This window comes from Girardinichthys multiradiatus, chromosome 12, assembly GCF_021462225.1.
Source record: "Girardinichthys multiradiatus isolate DD_20200921_A chromosome 12, DD_fGirMul_XY1, whole genome shotgun sequence".
In the NCBI taxonomy this organism is placed as follows: domain Eukaryota; kingdom Metazoa; phylum Chordata; class Actinopteri; order Cyprinodontiformes; family Goodeidae; genus Girardinichthys; species Girardinichthys multiradiatus.
This window is the reverse complement of record NC_061805.1, coordinates 38,105,739-38,126,205: the sequence shown is the minus strand read 5'-3', so window position 1 is coordinate 38,126,205 and position 20,467 is coordinate 38,105,739. Positions and strand designations below refer to the sequence as shown.

Genomic DNA, 20,467 nt, shown 5'->3' with positions numbered 1-20,467 from the left:
TTTCTGTGGTTTTTAACTTTGTTTTTTTTTCTCTTCAGGACTCAAAGGGTATACTAGAATTCCTTCCAGGAGACAAGTTCAAGTTCATCAATGTGACCATTGTAGACAACCCTGTCCCTGAGCTAGAAAAGATTTTTAGAGTGGAGCTCTACAATGCAGATGGTGGAGGTAAAAAAATCAGATTTGAATTATAGGTTGATTTTCCTTAAAATGTTGTGGTTTTAAAAATGTTAAAAAAAAGGAGTCTGAATTGATGATGCATCCCGTTTCTTTGTTTGGGTGTTTGTGTGCTGTGCTCCTGTTTGCTTCCACAAACTCACGTGTGTGACCAACTACATACATCTCCTTCCCGCTTGCCCTTCAATCTCCTTTCCGGTGTGACTCTTAATCTGGTGTGAACTCCCCCCTACCCAACACAACCCCTCGCTTCACGGCCCATGTGTGTGAACCATTAGTTGATCACTTTCTGCACGATGAAGCGAGTGGTAGTGGGGAAAGCGATTCTGACTTCCTCCCTCCATCGTCTCACCATCCTGGTAAGTCTCCCCCTCCTTCACTCCCCATTATGTCTCCTTTCTCCACTCCTTTATCGTAACATTCCTTTAGGAATTCTTGCCTTTTTGAGCGTGCTTGTTATTTACATTACGCTGTGACCCCGGTGAGGAGTAATTAAGAAGATTGACATGGGAAAAGCAAATAGCATTCCAAATGAAACCCATTTGTATGAACTGTCAGCACCTTATTGTCTTGCTGAATGTTTAGATTACAGTAAGTAATTCTCAAAATAATTAGAAATGCAATTAATCAGTTTTGTGGCCAGTTTTGTTTTGTAAAGTTTAAGAAAGGTAGAACATATCTTGTGAGCCGCAGTTGTGTTGGCGAATGTGCCTTGTTAATGAAATGAAATAATATAATGTAGCCTAAATTAACCACTTGTTACAACCAGCATATGCGGAACACCATCCTTGAACACACAATGCATCAGGCTTAAAACAAATGAGCCATTGCAGCAAAAGACCTCATCAGGACCCATTTTTTTAAACTAAGAAAAAGAAACTGAGGCTACTATTTTCACAGGCTCACCTAAGTTGGTCAATAATAGATTGGAAAAAGTTGACAGGTCCAATTTTATCAGATGATGAGTTCAGAATCTGGTAAATCTGTAAACAGCATGAAAGTAAGGATCCATCCTGCCTTGTATCCACTGTTTAGGGTGCTGGTTGTGGTATAATGGTGTGGGGTCTCTTTTCTTGGCACCTTTTCTGCCTTTTAGTTGAACTTAATTGAAACTATAGAGCCTACGTGTGTTACTGCTAAAACATGTCCATCTCTTTATGATCACAATGTACCCATCTGGCTACTTCCAGCAGAATAATGCAACACTTCAAAGCTCTGGTCCTCTCAAACTTGTTTCTTAAACATGACAGTGAGTTCACGGTGCTCCAAAGGCCTCCACATTTACTAGATCTCTGTTTGACAGAGCATATTTGGTATTGTGTGAAACTGGAGATTGTCATAATGGTTGTGGAGCCAGCAAATACACAGGAAATGCGTGACGCTGTCATGTTATTAAGAACCAAAATATCTGAAGCCTGGTTAATTTAACGATGTGAGGAGTTCTCACCATTCTGAAGGCCAAACAGGTTTAACCAGGTACTAGCAAAGTGTACCTTATAAAGTGGCCATGAGTGTAAATAGGTTGGCTCAAGGTCAGTTTGCCCCTTTGCCAGCTGGACAATACGCTGGGTATAAAATGACTAAAACTCTAGCTCTCTGCTGTAGCAGTCTATATGAACAGTGGTAGAAATTACAGTATTTTTCTTATATAACAGCTTTTGTGATTCTGCTGACATTTCTTTTCATACTTCTCATTCCTTCTGTAGCACCTTTTACCTGAATAGTGCTGTCAGCACAACTTGATAGAATTTAAGTGTGATGCATTTGCTGGGAGAAAAACAATTAGATTTTTTGATTTTAAGTTTTAAGTTTACCAATTTCTCTTTACATCTCTAAAAAACTATCCACACACCCCTGCAATTTATTTATGTTATGCTCTTGATCATTACTATTACTTTTATTGCTGTTTAAAAAAATTTCTTCTAATCAAGCAACTTCTCTGGAAAGATTTTCTTCTCTTTTCTCAAATCAGTTTTTTTTTACTTATCCAACTAAAGTTTGACACGTAAACATCAAATGCATCTGTAATTTTCTACACAGCCAGTCTGGGAGTTGCAGCTCGCATTACCGTTACCATCGCCGCTTCTGATGATGCTCATGGAGTGTTTGACTTCAGTCCTCAATCTCTGTTTGTTAATGGGACAGAACCAGAGGATGGGCTGAACGCCATCATCCTGGTGGTTAGTCAAATACACAGTTTACCATTTATAGGATACCGACAGATTATTGAACATCTTGAGCATTTTCTTTCACTCTCTATTTTCTCACAGGTGGATCGGTCCTTTGGAGACCTCTCTAATGTGACTGTGTACTGGGAAGTTGATCCCAGTTCTGAAGGAGAGCTTGTTAGCAGGTTTGGGAACATCTCCTTTGGTGTGGGGCAGAAATCAGAGAATATAGTTATCAGTGTAGCCCAGGATGAGATCCCTGAGTTGGACAAGAGCTATCCTGTGTCTCTGGTTAACGTTTCAAAAGGTCATCTGGGTGTCCGAACATCTGCCACTCTAACTGTGCTTGCCAGTGATTATCCTTACGGTGTTTTTGTATTCGCAAATGTTTCGAGATCCGTTCGTTTTCCTGAAGCGGATGTAACTGTCTTCCTCACTATCCGGCGACTAAAAGGAACTATGGGTCAGGTGTGTCCAGTTACCATTAACAGCGTATATAGACGGATTCCCACGTGTCATACTTAAATTTGTTTTCTACTTTCTGTTACCACAGGTGCGAGTCACATATGGGACGCTAAAACAGGTCGATCCAGAGCCTTACAGGACTCCTGGAGTGGGCCGAGCCACTGAAGGGCAGGATTTTGTTCCCCTCCTTGATTCAGTTGTGTTTTTGGCCAATCAGACAGAGGCAAACATTATGCTCAGATTGCTTGATGATGGTGATCCAGAACGAGATGAGGCCGTGTTTGTCAAACTGATCAGTCTTGATCTCATCAAAGGGGATCAAAAAAGGCCCAGTAAGTTACTGAGTATAGAATTTTTAATGATTATATTTATTTAAGGTATACACCATAATGCCAAAAGTATTGGGTCACCCCTCCAAATGACTGAATTCAGATATTTCAGTCACTTCCTTGGCCATAGGTTAGTAATATCCATCCACTAGGCATTCAGACTGTCGTAGCATGGTACCGTAATAGGATGTCACCTAAGCTATAAATCCAGTTATGAAATTTCCTTAGTACTTAATATCCTACTGTCAACTTTTGGTGGTATTATGGCAAAGTTGAACCGAATGGGATCGACAGCAACTTGCAATGATGTGATTGTCTACATAAACCACATCTAGCACAACATCAGTGTTTGAAGAGTGTTCTGGAAGTGTTCTGGAAGAATGGTCTGATATTCCTATACACACACTCCTAAACCTTTGTTGACCATCTTCCTAGAAGGGTCAAAGGTGTTATAGCTTCAAAGAAAGGGCCAACATCGAGTTACTAAACCGATTTCATTTGGCATGTCTTTAGTTTAGGTGTGTTTGTTATCAAGTACTTTTAACATTATAGTGTATTTAAAGTAACAGCTTTTACATGTTTAATGCCTAAAAAATTGCTTTCTGTACCTTGCAGTCTCAACTTCTCCCTCTCTGGGCCCCACGGCTGACATTGTTGCCCAAGTGATAGTAGAGGCCAGCGACGATGCTTTTGGAATCCTTCAGCTGTCTGCTTCTGCTGTCAGTGTAGCTGAACATTATGTTGGGCCCATAATAAATGTCACACGAGTTGGTGGGATTTTTGCTGATGTGTCAGTCAAATTCAGAGCTATACCTGTGACTGCCACAGTCGGTAAATTTTGAACACGTAAACATATTGACTAAAAAAATTTTTACTGATTTTCGTGGGTACAGGCAAGCCTGTGCATGATGGTGTGCTGGTTTGTGCTCTTACAGGCGAAGACTACAGCGTGGCCTCGACTGATGTGGTCCTTTTAGAAGGAGAATCCAGTAAATCTGTTCCCATCTATGTTATTAATGATTTGGTCCCTGAGCTGGAAGAGACCTTTGTTATTGAGCTGATCAACCAAACAACCGGAGGAGCTCTGCTGGTAGAGCTCACACGTGCCGTCATCACCATACTACCTTCTGATGACCCTTTTGGTGCCTTTGGTTAGTAGTGCTGATTCAGATTCTTATTTCTTTTTTTCAAGGTACCATACTATAGTAGCTTGAAATGTGGTTCTAAACGCTCCTCATTACTTAACAAGTTATTCCCTTTTTTCATTTATGTAGTCTTTCAGGCTGTCCCAGTGACAGTTGAAGAACCAGAATCCACCTCTGCTGTGGTCACATTGCCTGTTGTGCGCAATGCTGGCACTATTGGAACAGTGGTAATCAAGTGGCGGGCGACTGTTAATGGTAAACCAGCAGAGGGGGACATCAGACCTACATCTGGAGATGTTGAATTTGCTCCTGGGGAGACCATAAAGACGATCAGGGTCGAGATTTTACGTGATGATGTTCCTGAAATTACTGAGGTGACAAGATAAACAGCTAAAGTAAAACATTGCACACTGATATATCCTGTCTTGTGATTTTGTTAGTATAGTATTTCATTCCACTCTGTCTTTTCTAGATTATTAAAGTAGAACTAATCAGTGCCAGTAATGGAGGAAACTTGGGAGCTGATACATCTGTTAACATAATAGTGCCTGCAAATGACAACCCATATGGGACAGTTTACTTTGAACAGACGGTTTATCGTGTTCAGGAGCCACTGGAGGGAGTTTACAGTGCTAATATCACTGTCCGCAGGAGGTAGATTTCAAAATTATTTATTGCCACTGTGCCTTGCAAAAGTATTCATACCCTATGATCTTGTCACAATTCACCCACGAACCTTAATGCACTTCATTTTATGAGAATGACACACAGTAATGTGTAGTTGTTAGGTGGGAGGAAAATGATACATAGTTACTATAACAGATATGAGATGTGTTGTGCCTTTTTCTTTAGTCTCTCTGAGTCAATACTTTGAGGTATGTCTCTAGCACCTTTTCACATGTTGAGAGTACATTTCAGGCTGTTGCTCTTTGCAAAATCAGTCTGGTCAGATTGGATAAGGATTGTCCATGAACATCAGTTTTCAAGTCTTGCCACAGGCAGATAATTGTGTTTAGATGTGTACTTTGACTGGGCCATTCAAATACATGAATGTGCTTTTATCTCTAAACCATTGCATTGTCACTCTAGTTATATGTGTAGGGTTGTTGTCTTCCTAGGAGGGGAACTTCTGCCCTAGTCTAACAGAAATCCTTCCAGGATTGTTTTGTATTTAGTTTGATCCATTTTTCCATCAGGTCTGACAAGTTTCCCTACCCCTGCTAAAACAAAATCATCCCCATACCATTCTGCTGCCACCATGTTCCATTAAGGCAAAGGTACTCATCATGGTGCATTTTGGTAATGTAAAGTTTTAGTGTTCCATACACAAGAGTTTTGGATGTAGGTCAAAAGGTTCCCCCTTGAAAACATCTGACCAGAGAACCTTCTGCAATATTGTGTTTCCACTACATGGCTTTTGGCAAACTGCAGAGGGGACCTTTTAGGCTTCTCTTTGAACAGGTCAGCTATCTTGCTACTCTTTTATAATTATATGGTACACTTCTCAGACTTGTATTTGTAAAAAAGGTTCAAAACCATTTATCATTTTCCTTCCACATCACCATTATGTGCTGATTTGTGTGCTGATCCACATAAAATCCCAATAAAATCGACTGAAATTTATGGTTGTAAAGTGACAGAATCTTTGCACTGTATGTTGTTCAATACCTTTTTTCCTACCTGCATACAACAGCCTTTAATTTTTACTGCTGTTTCTTTTTTCCCCTCCATCATCTCCACTATCCTATTTCAGAGGAGGTCACTTTGGTCGCTTGGAAATCACATACAGCACCTCTGAATTTGACATTGTGGGCTTGGCTCAGGCTCAAAACCAAAGTTTACTGATGTACTACGGCTCTCCGAAGCCAGGTATCCCAGCCAACAGTCAATTTATGACAGTCAACATCACAAGTCAGAGAGACCCTGTGGCTGCATGTGCTGCTGCCTGTCTGAGAGAGCAGGCCTGCCAGGCCTTCTCTCTGTCATCAGCCGTGACGCCTCTGTCCTGTACATGGGTTACATTGGGGGCCGACCAGCTGACATCTAGATCTCAGGTTTTGACTTATATTAAAAATAACACTGCAGCTGCTGCCTTGTTTAGTGCCCAGGCTGTGGCAGGAAGTGATTATGCCCCTGTCACTGCTCAAAGTGCCTTTATGGAAGATGGATCTGGAACTGCCAACCTCTCAGTCCTAATCTTAACAGACAAATTCCCTGAAATGGATGAAAGCTTCTCTATACATATCTTAAAGGTAAAGCCCAGTCCAACTTAAACATAATGTATGTTTCCAATGTATCTACAAAAGCTCTGGGCTAATTTAATGTTTGTTCTGTGTTGTTTGAAGGTAGAGTTGGTAAATTTGACCACATCACAGAAAAACATGCCTACAATTGGTCAGCCAGACAAGGCTGTAGTCACTATTGGAGTGAACGGAGATGCATTTGGCATATTTTTGATCTACAGTCTCAGTCCCAACGCCACCAAGGAAGGACTCTACCTTGAGGTTCGAGAAGAGCCCATAGTCGTGCCTCTGGTCATTGAAAGAAGAGGAGGGAATCTGGGCACTGTCACTGTAGAGTGGAGATTTGTTGGAGGAACAGCAACACCAGATGCTGATTTCATTGGGAGTGGAGGGACTCTGGTGTTTGATGGTATGTATAATGTTCTTGAACATCTCCATTGTCCTAGGGTCATCAAAAGTTTTACCTTTCTCCATTTAATTTCAAATTGACACAGTTTGGACATGTACATTTAACCAGTGTTGCTTCCACCTTTTTCCTCTTTGCACCCAGGTGATCCTAAAAAGACAGTAGAGGTAGTAATCAGAGAGGATTCTGAACCAGAGGACAGCGAGAGCCTCATGATTGGGCTTGTTAACACAGCAGGAGGAAGTCGTATCCTCCCCAGCTCAGACACTGTAACCATAGTGATACTGGCAAACGATAATGTGGCAGGAATATTAGGATTCGATCCAGGCTCACGTTCTGTCATTGCCAGAGAGGGTGGGTATTGTAGTTTAATTTGTGAAAGCTGCTGTGCCAACACTGCTAATGTCAATGCCTTTTTTCAGGTGCTATACAGTGCCTTGTAAAAGTATTCACACTCCTTGAACTTTCAAACATTCAGTGGTTGCACAAACAATGTGGGGATTCTTTAGCAGGGGCAGAGAGGCTGATTAGAACTGATGGGAAGATGGATGGAGTGAGATACAAGAAACAAAACCTGCTAGAGGTCCAGAGTAATATCCAGTTGAGAATCCCAGGCTAGACTTTTATGTCTTTAGATGTCCACAGCTAGTAGAGACATACCCCATAAAAATTGCAGGTGTAATTGCAACATCTTTAAGATTTTTCTTGGTAAAACTGTTCCACTAGGATGTGCATAGTTTTCCTTTTACTTCATAATTATGCAATGCTTTGTTTTCATCTATCACATAAAATTCCAATAAAATATATATTTATGTTTGTGGTTGTACCTTGACAAAATGTGGAATAGTTCAAGCGGGACAAATACTTGTGCTTGGCACTGCATACTTTCCAAATGCTGAATATATTTGTTGAGAATCTTGAAGCACTACGTCATTAAGCAAATTTCTGAATATTAACTGTTCTGCTGTTGCCGATGACAATTTCGTATAATTTAAATGAATGGATGTAAGATAATTCATAGAGTTTCGATCAGTTTCCATCCACATTGCACCATAGAAATGTGTTACTCTATCAGGTCTGTGATTCTCCAGAAACAACCAAGCACTCAAATAAGAGGAATTTCTGTAACACAACCCTCATGTCACTGGAGATGCTTTCTAATTATGTATGAATGTGAAAGTGAGAGTAAGCACTTATGGTGATGGCTGGTGATGCTGCAACAGGTGGGCTCCAGGCTTCTCATTATCATGAAATCATACATGCTTGAGTGGTTGAAGTCTCCATACCTCTGGTATCATCTATACCACATAAAAATCACATAGGGAATAAAAAACATTCTTTGAAAGCTAAACTTTAATAATTTCAATTACTGTATTGCATATATATTGAGCCAACTGTATAACATTTCTTGTTACAGGTGAGATATTGTCCTTATTAGTGTTGAGATCCGCTCCAGGTTTGGGTAATGTCACAGTAGACTGGACTGTTCAAGGTCCTCTTGCTCATCGCACTTTTGTTCAAACATCAGGGACACTTTTCTTCAGTAAGGTAAATAATCAGTCATTAATTTGTTTATTTTAAAATAATCATTGCTTATGGATGCCTGTGTTTTGTTTTGTTTTGTTTTGTTTATGGCAGGACCCAGCTATTAGTGGTGTGAACTAGTAAACAAATTACATTGAAATGGCATGTGGATATCAGAAATGCTGAATATGTATGCTGATTCCTGCAGGGCCAGCTAAATGACACTATAGTCCTGCAGCTTACGGATGACGCCACACCAGAGAACCAAGATCAATACAGAGTGTTACTTTCCAACCTAAAAACATTTGGTAATAAACATAATATTTCTTTTAGTAAACAAAGAGTGTGTGAGACCTTTGTGAATATACTTAATCATAAACAGTATCCACATACCTTGCATGCAGGTGTTGTAGTGACTGGCCGGGCTGCCCTGGATGTTCAAGGCAGTGAGGCTGTTCTCACTGTCGACACCAGCGATCAACCATACGGGCTGCTGACTATCGCACCGTCATCCCTCAGGGTGAGGACAGAGGAACGGGACCAGATTATAAATATCTACATCAACAGAGAGTTTGGAGCCTCAGGTTTGTAAGCAAATTATGAACACAAACAAGTGTATCTACCTTTTTAATAGATTTTTTTGTTTTGCAACCCTGTACCATAAAGAATGCATTGTAAAAAAATTTGTGCATGTAGGAGCGGTGAATATTACCTATGAGGTTATTAGAGGTTCTCTACAAAATCTGTCTGAGGTGGAAGGTGCTCTTGCTGACCCAGGACAAGACTTTGTGTCTGGCACTGGTTTTGTGATACTTCAGGAAGGACAGATCTCAGTTCCCATTCCTGTCACCATTCTGGAGGTAAGGACTAGATTGTGCACATCCTTGTTTCTTCCTATATACAGTAAAGCCCAGAATTATTCATACACCTGGATTTAGATTTAAAATTATTTTCATTCAACTAAGAAGTTGGTTTCTAAAGGGAAACGAGACAAGCATCTCTCAACAGATGACAAAACAATGTAAAAGGAGCATCAATTTATTTACATTTTAATAATCATGTTGAAAATGATTTATAGCCTTCTTAATGATCCCTGTAAAACATCTTTATTGGCATTACATCAGTTAGGCTCTGACTTAATACTGGCTTAAAAGCTATTGTTCTTAGTTTTTCTATTCTTTGTTCTTTCTTTTATGGCTTGTGGAAGAATTTGCATGTTTTTATTTAAATTTAAGTTTACAAAACCTTTTTTTTCTTACTCTTCTGGAAATTTTGTATCTTACTCTAAGTTGGCTTAAATACAGCAGACATGTGCACATTATCCATAATTAAATATCAAAATTTAACACACCTGTTTGCTTCGATAAATGGCCTTTGTATCATGGTCCATAAAATGGGACTTTATTTCCTCTCGGAGCATGCTGCAGATCTTTCCACAGGGACACATGGACTGTACCTCCAGACATTTTAATCATTTTAATCTGTCTTGTACGATAATTTTCTCAGTCAATTCGTACATTCTGGATGCTTCTCCTGCTTATTAATCAGATTTTAAAGTGTAAATAGGTCAAACGTCATTTTATAAAAGACTGCAGTGTCTGATTCAATTAAACATTTGACAGCTCTTAACCAAATGTAATTAAAAAACAAATGGGCACTTCCTTGGATGAAGAACTGTGGCTATATATATTCAGTGGGTGATTACATTTACTGCATTTTGATGTCTCTACATTTACCAGGTTGTTTGTGTATATAGTTTTTATTTTCTCCTCGGGGCTTCACTAACATTTGTTTTAGCAGATTGGTAAGAACGTTTGCATTTACAGCCTCTTTTGTTATCAGGATGACATTCCAGAGCTGCAGGAGTTCTTCTTGGTCAACATAACATCTGCTGTACTCATCACAACTCTTGCAACTGTTCCCCAGCTCGGTGAGGATTTACACTAGTTGTTAGTCAGACCGAGCCACTATGTTCAGGCCAGTATGGATAGTCCTGGAAAAATTACTTAATCTTTTTTTGTATTGTACCTTCTGCAGTTTCTTCCTATTCTGTTTTATTGTTTTTATGATGCTTTGTAATAAATTTTCCTCTTCTCTTTCTGAAATCCTTTAACATGTTCTCTTATTTGATGAGCAGAGGTTGCTTATTGTACTTTGCCAGGTAAAATACACGTACCGGTACATTTCTGTTTGAGTTACGTTTGACAACTAAAGTGCAGGTCATGTTGCGATATGCCATCCAACTTTCAGCCCTCAAAATGTTTTTTTAACCAGTCTGTAGCTGCAGTTTTTCTCCCTTTTCTGTGAAATCTTAACCACAGTTTAATTTATGAATGAGTAACTTTAGAAAGTGATGAGTTGACAAATTAGAAGTACAACTAAAACAGCAGAAGAGGTTCCCAGAATACTATCAGCCCACTGCCTGGAGACACACAGTAAACATGTAGCCATTCTTTTGGCAGCAATCATTATGTGGCTTGGACAGTGAGACTGATGCTTTTTATGATTGAGGAAGTCTTGGGATTTGGTGGCAGCGCGTAGCCCTGTTTGGTGAGCAAGAAGAAAGCCAAACTAAACCCATAACCGGCCTCCCAGTGTCCTGGCCGCAGAGTAAATGGGAGAACACTGCTCAGAGGGTCATAAATCAGTCCATAAATACATCACGCTTGGCTCCTCAGCCTCCAACTCCTTTCATAGGAGATGTCCCCTAGTTGTAATCCTTTGCTCAAATGTACTATGATGAAAGTTATAGCCCCTGCAGTTACTCCCTTCCCAGCTTGTTTTGCTGCTTGCAGTGTAGATAAGCTTGACAAAGAAGCTGGACAAAAAAAATAAATACATAAGCATAAATATCAAAGTTTAAACCACAGAAACTATTATTGTCATCTTATACATTTTCTCTGTGTTTGTGCTCCTTTAGACACCCATGGTTTGGTGGCAGAAGTCAGCATTGTGGCTAATGATGGTATTAGAGGGGTCATTGAATGGACAAGCACCATGTGAGAAAAAATATCCAAAATGTTGTTTTATTTAAATATATGCCCATGTTCTATAAAAATGTTTTGAAAATGTGCTCTTGTCTGAAGGTATGAAGTGAATGAAACAATCGGAGCACTGACTCTCGTGGCCTACAGAAACAAGGGGGCATATGGGAATGTCTCTCTTTTTTTCTTTGCCCAGAACTTGGAAGCTCAACATGGACTTGACTACAACACTAGTGAAACGGTTAGCCATTTAAAGTATTTAAGCATTACATACAACTCAGTAATATACATATGTATTTAGATTACACATGTCCATTTGCAGTTTACTACAAGCCATGTATGGGCTACACGACTGGTCAGATGAGACCGAAAGAAAACCTATTGGCTTTCATGGAAAATGCTATGTGTGACATAAAACTACCATTAAAAACCATCCCTATGGTGAAACAGGGTGGCGGTGGCAGCATCATGCTGTGTGGATTCCTTTTTTTTTAAACAAAAACATGTCTTTAGCATTGCATCTGCATTAACTATGTTCTCAGTCATCATTGAATATTTGAATAAACCTGAAGGATGTATTGCGTAACAAAGAAGGCTCACTTTGCCCTGACTCTAACCTTTTTTCCTGGACTTGGTCACCTAAATGATTTTGTAGACATAAAACAGGATGTAATTTTTCACTTTTAACTCCCTTTGTTATCCCAGATGCTCCATTTTGTTGATGGCGAAAGGCATAAGTTTGTGGAAATCCAGATAATTGATGACACAATTCCAGAGGGAGCAGAGAGATTCCAGCTAATCCTGTCTGAGCCTTCACCTGGGCTGGAGCTTGGCAGAAATACTACAGGTAAGCAGAAAGACAGAATACAATGAAGCAGATATTGATAGAATTAGATCTTGCTGTAGAGATTCAATCAATGCCTTTATCAGCTTTCAAAACATGAAAATTAGAAATACAAAGTTGTCAAAGTTTTCATTCCCTTGTACAGGCAAAATGCTGTGTACACTAGTTACGTGCGATGGGGTTCCTGTTCCAGATCCAGTTTAGAAAAATCCTTTTCCAGTGTTGAGAAGTAACCATCCATTTTTTGCTAATTTAAATAAGTGTACGGTTACAGGACTTGTCGGTGAAAACACCCCTGACCTCTGCGTAGCTGAAGTGTACGCAGCGACGTGCTGTTAGCTGTATGTGCCTATGAGGCTTAGCGCTGCCCCTATCAGTACTTTATGCTTCACCCTGTACATTTTCACTGCGCATTTATGGCCGATTAGAAAGAGAAAATTTGTCACACACATAAACACACAAATATAATAGACAGATTGTGGAACACCAGCATGTTTACTACATGTATAATCCAGCATGTATATTGGCGATATAAAGAGAGACAGCAAGAGGGATGCGCCAACTGCCTGCATCAGTCAGTGTGTGAGACAGTGCCTCACTTGCCTCCCCTGACTGCACATCACTGGTGTGCACAAATAATAACCAAAATTATTACGAATAACAACATACAAATCTGGGTTGCCCGGAGATGGTTGGTCATTCAGCTGCTCAGTTACAGTACCTCAATCGTCCCAGTTCTGTGGCTCATACATTGCCTCATGTGCCCAGAGAACAGCACTAACATATTCCCAATCACTTCTGGTCTGTCTAAGATATAAATCATTTAATTATCCTAGTTGTAGTTCTCTTGATTGCTTGTTTTGTTTTAGCTCAAAGCCATTATACTGCTGTGTTTTCGGCTTAACTTTCTTCCTCCCAGTATGTTCCCCATGTTAGCAACCATAGGCAAGTGTAGTGCCACTTCCATTTCCCTGTCATATGTTTGCTCTTTTCGTACAAAACCAGTGCACTCTCCAACTAATGTCAAAAGCTTATTTTAGGCTCAAAAATACACAAAATGCTGAAAGAGGTTTAAAGTGGTGAGATTAGGTCTGTAAACAAAAAAACAGGTCAAGTTATCTTTATACGTATTTATCACAGTCCTTTACTTTGTAAGACAATTGATACATTTGTTGTAGTGAAGGACTTTAGTCATATTGCATATTTAATAATCCGGAGTATGTTTTCTAACTCTTGTCTGCTTTACCAGCTACTGTAAATATCCTTGCCAGTGATGATGGACATGGTGTCCTATCCTTTAACACCAGTGATCATTTCCTGTTAAGTGAGCCTACCTCTGGGTCACAGCTGAGCGACAGCATAGCTAAACTCTATGTGGTTCGTAACCCTGAGGAAGGCACTTTTGGTGCCGTCTCAGTTCAGTTTGCCATCATGGATGCCAATGGCAGCTTGGCAGAGGGTGATGTGATGCCAACGCTAGGTTTCATGCTGCTGGAGGATGGGGTCAGATTTAAGGTAAGTTAGGAGCAAATTTATTTGCCAAATGGCAATGAAAGAAATAAGAAACAAATTCCTTTAGAACTAGCATATGCTTGTGTTGATTTAGTTTTTGTGTTGTTTTAGATGCTGGAGGTCCGGGCAGTTCGTGATGCTGAACCTGAAGGGAACGAAACCTTCACATTGACTCTCTTCAAACCAACAGGAGGTGCACGGCTTGGGGACCAGCTCCAAGTTCTCATCACTGTCCTGGAGAACCTAGCCCCTTCAGGCTTGTTCCGAATTGGACCCTCTCTCAATAGGTTAAGTCACATCAAAAGGATCTGACTGGAATGCAAATGCTTGCAGCCTGTCATGTGTTTTGAACAGTGACAAACTGAATCTCTTAGATAGTTATTTGTTGTGTCTCTACACAGGACCAGCACAACAATGGTTGCTGAGGAAGGGAGCAAAGCAGTCTTCCTCACTGTCTCTCGCAGTAATGGCTTGGGGTCAGCAGTTAGTGTAGAGTGGGAGATGCAGTCTGACACAGCTACAGCCTCTGGTTAGAACAAAAAGTTAAAAGAAAATTCAATGCAAATCCCTTCTTGTGCATTTCTTTGACTCAGAAGGTACTCTTCATTTTTCCTACAGAGGGTCCCCTCCCAGTCATTGGCTGGTATCAGAGCTTTGAGGACAGCCCCACATCTGCTTGGTGCTCCATTCCAGGGGACTCTTCCTTCTTGGCTTTGAGACTGGACCTGAAGCCAGCGGTCGGGGCCATCCACACTCTGGCAACTCTGTATCGGTGGCAAGGTGTTTTTGTGCCAATAGAGGTAACCTGACCTTTCTACCTGAACTAGCGCAATATCTTTACTGTAAAATTAAATCCAGGTCAGACTGAATTACCAAGGATGATTTATTACCTCTCTGTTCTGATTGTTTCAGTCGGTCAGAATCAAAGACCCAACCTCATGTGTTGCGTTTGCAGTCAATAGTTCTACATACATAGGTATTACACACGGTGGCCCCCCCTTCTTCCCTGCTGCCAATCTTAGCATATTTAAGCTGCAGAAGGAACTCAACATCAAATTGGCAAGTATAAAATCATTCATATCACAACAACATTGTCATGTTTTGATACATTTCTATATTACTATGACATTTAGCGTATATGAGATGATTTTTTTTTTTTTCCAAAGGAACAAATCTTAGGTGTTGAAGCCCCTGATGTGAAACACTTCTTCACTGAAGGCAAAAACTACCTAATAGCATCTAGCCAGGTGATGCAGACTCTGCCACTATTAGGTCAAACTTAAGGTTTTTAAAGTAAAGTAATGAATAGCTCCAGGATTGAGGAATGCTTATTCAAATTGTATATGAATTTTAAATTTTTTTTCTGCTGATTCTCCAGATATTTGTTTGGACTGGCGGCTCCTTTACACTCCACCAGACTCTCAACTTTAAACAGAACATCCTCAATCTAGCTCCATTTACGCATGCAGATGTGCTCTACCTGTTAGTGTGCATAGACAGCCAGAGTGGGAGCTGCCAACTCCTGCAGTGGACCCGTGGCAGATTTCAGAATCCACAAACTCTCCCACTCTCAGGCAGAGCCATTCAGGTGGAGGCAGTCAACATGAGAAGAGGGGAAACTCTGCTGTTGATTGTTGTTGAAGGTGATATAACTTGTTTGACTTCATAAAACATGAATGCATGTTGTTACAATTGAATGTGCTTTAGACATGCATGTCTAAAAATCACAGGCAGTAGACCAACAAGTACTTCGTCGGGACTCCAATGTAGATCATTTAGACTAGGGCTGTACAATATTCTTCTCTCTCTTGTTCATCTGGGCTTCCTTATGTCTGTAACCTTTGGCATTTTGGGTAATGTCATTAATGTCTGAGTGTCCAAGTGTGAGCATCTGCTGGCGTAAGATTTTGTCCAACTGACTAATTATTACATTAACATGTAGAATGCAAATTAATAACACTTAGCCAATACATTAGCCAATTATTATTCCACTCCCAAAAGTCCTTTTTGATATGAATATTGCACACACTGATATTGCTATGGTGATATATTTGGGATATATTGTGCACCCTCATTTAGGACCCAGAACCAGTAACTGGGAATAGATGGGTACCTCCATAATTGTAGATAAAACAACATGTTAAGCTTTTAGAAAATGATATCTGAAGCAATGAATCAAGCAAATTCTGTAAATTTGATGCATTGGATTTCGTAACAACAGCCTGGTGCAGAGGTCAAATATATTTAGGTTCACTAAATAAGCCTGGTCTAGGATGCTTGTTAAGTGGAACTAGTCCGCAGTATGGAAACATGATTGTTATGCATTGCATGTTTTTATGTAGCTTTGTTTTCTGCTTGATTATGCAACAGCTAGATTTTATTACAGACTGCAAGTACATTGGTGATACAAACAGAAACTGTTTACTGCTCATCAAACATCACTGTTCCGTTGTTTCCTTTCCTAAAACGTACAGTCTAGTTACAGTCTGGTTATATATTTTTGCAATGCTCTGTTTGTTATGAAATGATGTAATTCTTCTGAGTTTACAAAAGTGGTGAGTTTTTGGTTTGGACCTGTTGTGGGTTTATGTGGAAAGGCCTCAGTGTGTAGCACGACACAGCCACAAAGGACTCAGAAGTTGTAATTATTCAGTCTTGGGTGTGTCAGTCAGGCAAGTGGTTACATAAACAGGCTATTCTGGTGTGAATGAACGCAGATCTCTGAATATTATTTTGTTGGTTTCTGTTTTTCTCTTACAGATCGCTCTCCATCCTGTGAGGTGTTACTGTGGAGTTTAGCAAAGCCTTCACCGCAGCACTATCAGTCCATTCCACACCCAGGGCTCATCTCTATTCACTCCTTCACTGTGCCCTCGGGGATCAGTAAGCACACTTCATAAACAACTCTGCTTGTAAAAATTCAGTTCTAATGTAAATTACCTGAAGGTTTACAGTGCAGTGAAAAGTGTTCGCAAAGATAACCAGACTGAATACAAAAAGCGGTTTTCAGTTGTTGGTTTAATTTATTTAGGGAAACAAATACGAAGCTATCTGAGATCTCAAAAAGCAACTACTCATCCCCTAATCTAAATAAGTATTACAATAGAAGAGAAACAAAGTTATTGTCATCTATCAGTTTGGAAATAAGTTACAAAGCCATTTCCAAGGTTTTGGGGCTCATGTCAACCACAGTGAGAGCCATTATCCACAAATGCAGAAAACAAAGAACAATGATGCACCTTCACAGGAGTGGCCTGCCTACCAAAATTACTCCAAAAGCACTGAAACAAATCAATCAGGAGGACACAAAAGAACCAAGAGCAAAATCTAAAACATTGCAGAGCTCAGTCACTTTAGCTAAGGTCAGTGTTCATGTTTAAACAATAAGAAAGAGAGTGGACATATATCCGTAGCACAGTTCAAAGGTAAAGATCTGTCGAAGGATCTGTTGACTGATGAGACAAAGTTGGATATTTCTTAAGGGTGGGCGTTCATTTGCATCTGTTTCAAAACTAACAAAGACTCCTGGAAAAGAGCCATATACTAATGGTCAAACATTTTGGTACCATGATAGTCTGTCACTGCTTTGATTCTTCAGGACATGGACAACTAGCTGTAATTGATGGAACCAATAATTCTGCTCTCTACCAGGAAATCCAGAACAATGTCCACCCATCATTTCATGATCTCAACCTCACTAGGTTATTCAGTAGAGGAATGTTCCAAAACACCCCAGCAGCTCCAGTAGGGACTGAATTTTTCTTCAGTCTAAGCCTTTCTGCAAATCATGACATGTACTGATGTAAGTTCTCAAAGCTGTCCCTGGTTCATTGATTCACGCAAGCTAGTATTGTCTTCGGCATTGTGACTGGAACATTACCCTTAAAAAATAAAATAAAGCCACGAATCTCTGTTATCCGACAGCAGGAGAATATGCATGGACATGTGGTTCTTTGCAGCCAACAACAGAACATCTGCCTTTGAGGGTAGCCATTGTAAAGTGCGTGTAAGGTAAAACCAGCCGCCAAGACGAGACACTGAAAAAAAGTGGGTTGAGCTCTGCTTCAGTTGCTAGTCTGGGGTGGGACTCAGGTAACGTTGCTAGGTACCAGTGTAATTGTGACGTCACAATTACACAGATTTGAAACCGCATGTTTTATAGAAAAAATAAAACATTTTTTATAGCCAAAAAAATGGCTGAATGTTTTTCTGTGGGGATTTGGGGGATTTGGACTGTTAGTAGAAGCATTAGAGACTCAAATGGTCAAAAAATATAAAAATGATCAAAAAATGAATTTTGCATAAAGTGCAGCTTCGATGCTATGACATCGTCTTTATCAGGTCCTTCGTGCTGAAAAAATCTCTGACATGGCTAAATTAAAACAATTCTGCACAGAAGAGTGGACCAAAAAATCCTGTTCAGTGGTGCAAGGGCAACAAAAATGCAAAAAAAACAATCTGTGAAAGGGCAAAAACTTTTTCATGACACTGTATGTCTTGCAAAGTCTAGACCCTATATTTGTTTTTCACATTTTGTTCTGGGACAGCTGTAAAAAATCTGATACAGCTTTAATGTTTGCCTTAATACAGAAATATGTCCTGGTTATATAAAGCCATGGCGAATGTAGGCATGTGCCTGACTTTGTAACTGATTAAGATCTCATCTTGTCTTTGAAAGAAAAAATAAACACCAACCTTTACAACCTTCTATATACAGGCTAAATGGCAATGTATCCTAAAACAGACTCTTTCCTTAATCATGCTAACCCACTCAATTCAAAGCTTAGGCGTGACATTTTAAGTACGTCGGATCAAAAGATCTGTAGTTAGCACAATCTGCGTGGTTAGCATTAGCAGTAGTCTCTGTGGCTAAATTCCCTTGAGAAAGTAGACCTTGAGCTTAACTTTGAGACTTCCAAAAGGCTGCCAACATTTACAAATCCAGAATGTCTCATTACAGAAAGAGGTTGAAATCTCATAAGATAAAAACAAATTTGAAATTTAGCTGTTAAACATTTAGTCTTTATGGAATCTACTAAAATTGTCAAACCGCCCCCAAAGCAGCTAAGAATTGACATCATGTAGCAGATTTCTGCTTTTATTCTGAAAAGTTGGGCATGAAAATACCACAACTAGAAGATTATGAAATGGGGAGTGAATGCCCGGCACCTTCTGAAATCCGGATGTTTGTTGTAGCAGCCTAACTTCATTTAAGGTTTTAAAACTGGATGATATCGAAAATGCATTCTGCAGTTACAACTTCGTTTTGGTTAGTGAAGCCTGTTACATCTGGCCTGTTTGCTAACTTGAGCTGATTTCTTGATGTATCTATAATTTTGATCTTGAAATCTTGGTTAAAGTTGATTTTTCTTTTAAATCTAGTAAGATTTTTGTTTTACTTTGAAATCCTAAACTAATGGATGTTATTTTTTAGCGTATGCCCTGCTAGCTGGAAGAAATAGTTCTTCCTTTTACTCCTGGAGATCTGATGTCAACCTGTTCACCATGATCCTGAGGGTCCCAAGAGCCAACAACTTCCTCTCCTTCATGCTGCCATATCTCAACACCACAAAGGTGCTTTTGGCTTCCTCTGAGGATAATAGCTCCACTGTCTATGAGTTCACCTCTGTCTCGAATCAGTCTGATTTCATACCCAGGTATCTGCTGGATCATAAATATCAAACACAGGCTACTTTTTACTCGTAAAGAAAAGAAAAGAAGCTAAGGACATAAATACTGTTTTCGTCTCTTTCCTATAACATTCAGCTCTGGGGAGTTGTACTTTGCTCCTGGTGATAGTAAGCTTGATCTGGCAGTGAACATCATCGATGATGACATCCCTGAGGTGGAGGAGAGCTTTGTGGTCAAGCTGAAGAATCCAAAGGGAGGGGCTGAGATTGGGTTTGGTGGCCAGGTGACAATTATTGTCCCAACTAACGATGATGCCCATGGAGTTATTGGCTTTGCTCAGGTAAGAATTAATTTTTTATGTGCTCACCGTGTTACTGTTTGTTTGAAAGTGTTTTTGAGTATTAAGCTCAGCTGTATATACATTTGCAGAATTCATTATACATGGAGGTTGAGGAGTTGGAACAAAATAATCAAATTTCACTCCATGTTGAGAGAAAAAGAGGAAGTTTTGGCAGACTGACTGTTCATTGGGCGGCTAACGTTAGTTTGGCAGACATTTACCCCACGTCTGGAGTGGTGAGTAACCTCTGCTGTTTACACAGAACAACATAACACATTATCAACATTTCTGAAAGTGCTTTTTGAGATATTCACTGCCATTAATTTAGTGTCAAAAAGACGTAATTCAGTGCAAAACTGTAATTTCCATTACAGGTGACATTCTCTGAAGGTCAGACAGTAGCCATCATCTCAATAGCCATTGTAGCAGATGGTTTGCCAGAGTTATCCGAGAGTGTCGTAATCACCATATGGGATGTCACCACTTTGGGTCTTCAGAACATGCAACAGGGTGCAGTCATTGACAGGCAACGGGCTCAGGCTCTGCTCACCATCTTACCAAATGGCTCCCCATATGGCGTGATTGGATGGCATCTAGATTCCCTGTTTACGCTGACACAGGAACCACAGAGTAAGAACCTCAATGAAACAAATCAATAAGTATCAGATACATACATATTAACCCATGAGAGGTAATTGA

At 39.9% G+C, this 20,467-nt stretch overlaps 1 protein-coding gene across 1 annotated transcript in view; it reads left to right on the top strand.

Moving 5' to 3' along the window:
• Positions 1 to 20,467, top strand: part of adgrv1 (adhesion G protein-coupled receptor V1) — a 169,120-nt gene that overhangs the window by 50,616 nt on the left and 98,037 nt on the right. Inside the window, 32 exon segments of the mRNA XM_047382560.1 lie at positions 39 to 168; positions 456 to 540; positions 2,222 to 2,357; positions 2,448 to 2,813; positions 2,899 to 3,142; positions 3,755 to 3,970; positions 4,075 to 4,290; positions 4,414 to 4,658; positions 4,757 to 4,938; positions 6,038 to 6,536; positions 6,630 to 6,936; positions 7,078 to 7,287; positions 8,351 to 8,481; positions 8,666 to 8,765; positions 8,862 to 9,041; positions 9,154 to 9,317; positions 10,300 to 10,387; positions 11,378 to 11,456; positions 11,544 to 11,682; positions 12,147 to 12,288; positions 13,535 to 13,800; positions 13,909 to 14,084; positions 14,199 to 14,326; positions 14,416 to 14,597; positions 14,710 to 14,856; positions 14,964 to 15,044; positions 15,176 to 15,440; positions 16,558 to 16,680; positions 19,232 to 19,454; positions 19,564 to 19,768; positions 19,858 to 20,004; positions 20,143 to 20,398. Coding sequence (XP_047238516.1) covers positions 39 to 168; positions 456 to 540; positions 2,222 to 2,357; positions 2,448 to 2,813; positions 2,899 to 3,142; positions 3,755 to 3,970; positions 4,075 to 4,290; positions 4,414 to 4,658; positions 4,757 to 4,938; positions 6,038 to 6,536; positions 6,630 to 6,936; positions 7,078 to 7,287; positions 8,351 to 8,481; positions 8,666 to 8,765; positions 8,862 to 9,041; positions 9,154 to 9,317; positions 10,300 to 10,387; positions 11,378 to 11,456; positions 11,544 to 11,682; positions 12,147 to 12,288; positions 13,535 to 13,800; positions 13,909 to 14,084; positions 14,199 to 14,326; positions 14,416 to 14,597; positions 14,710 to 14,856; positions 14,964 to 15,044; positions 15,176 to 15,440; positions 16,558 to 16,680; positions 19,232 to 19,454; positions 19,564 to 19,768; positions 19,858 to 20,004; positions 20,143 to 20,398 — 6,058 coding nt within the window.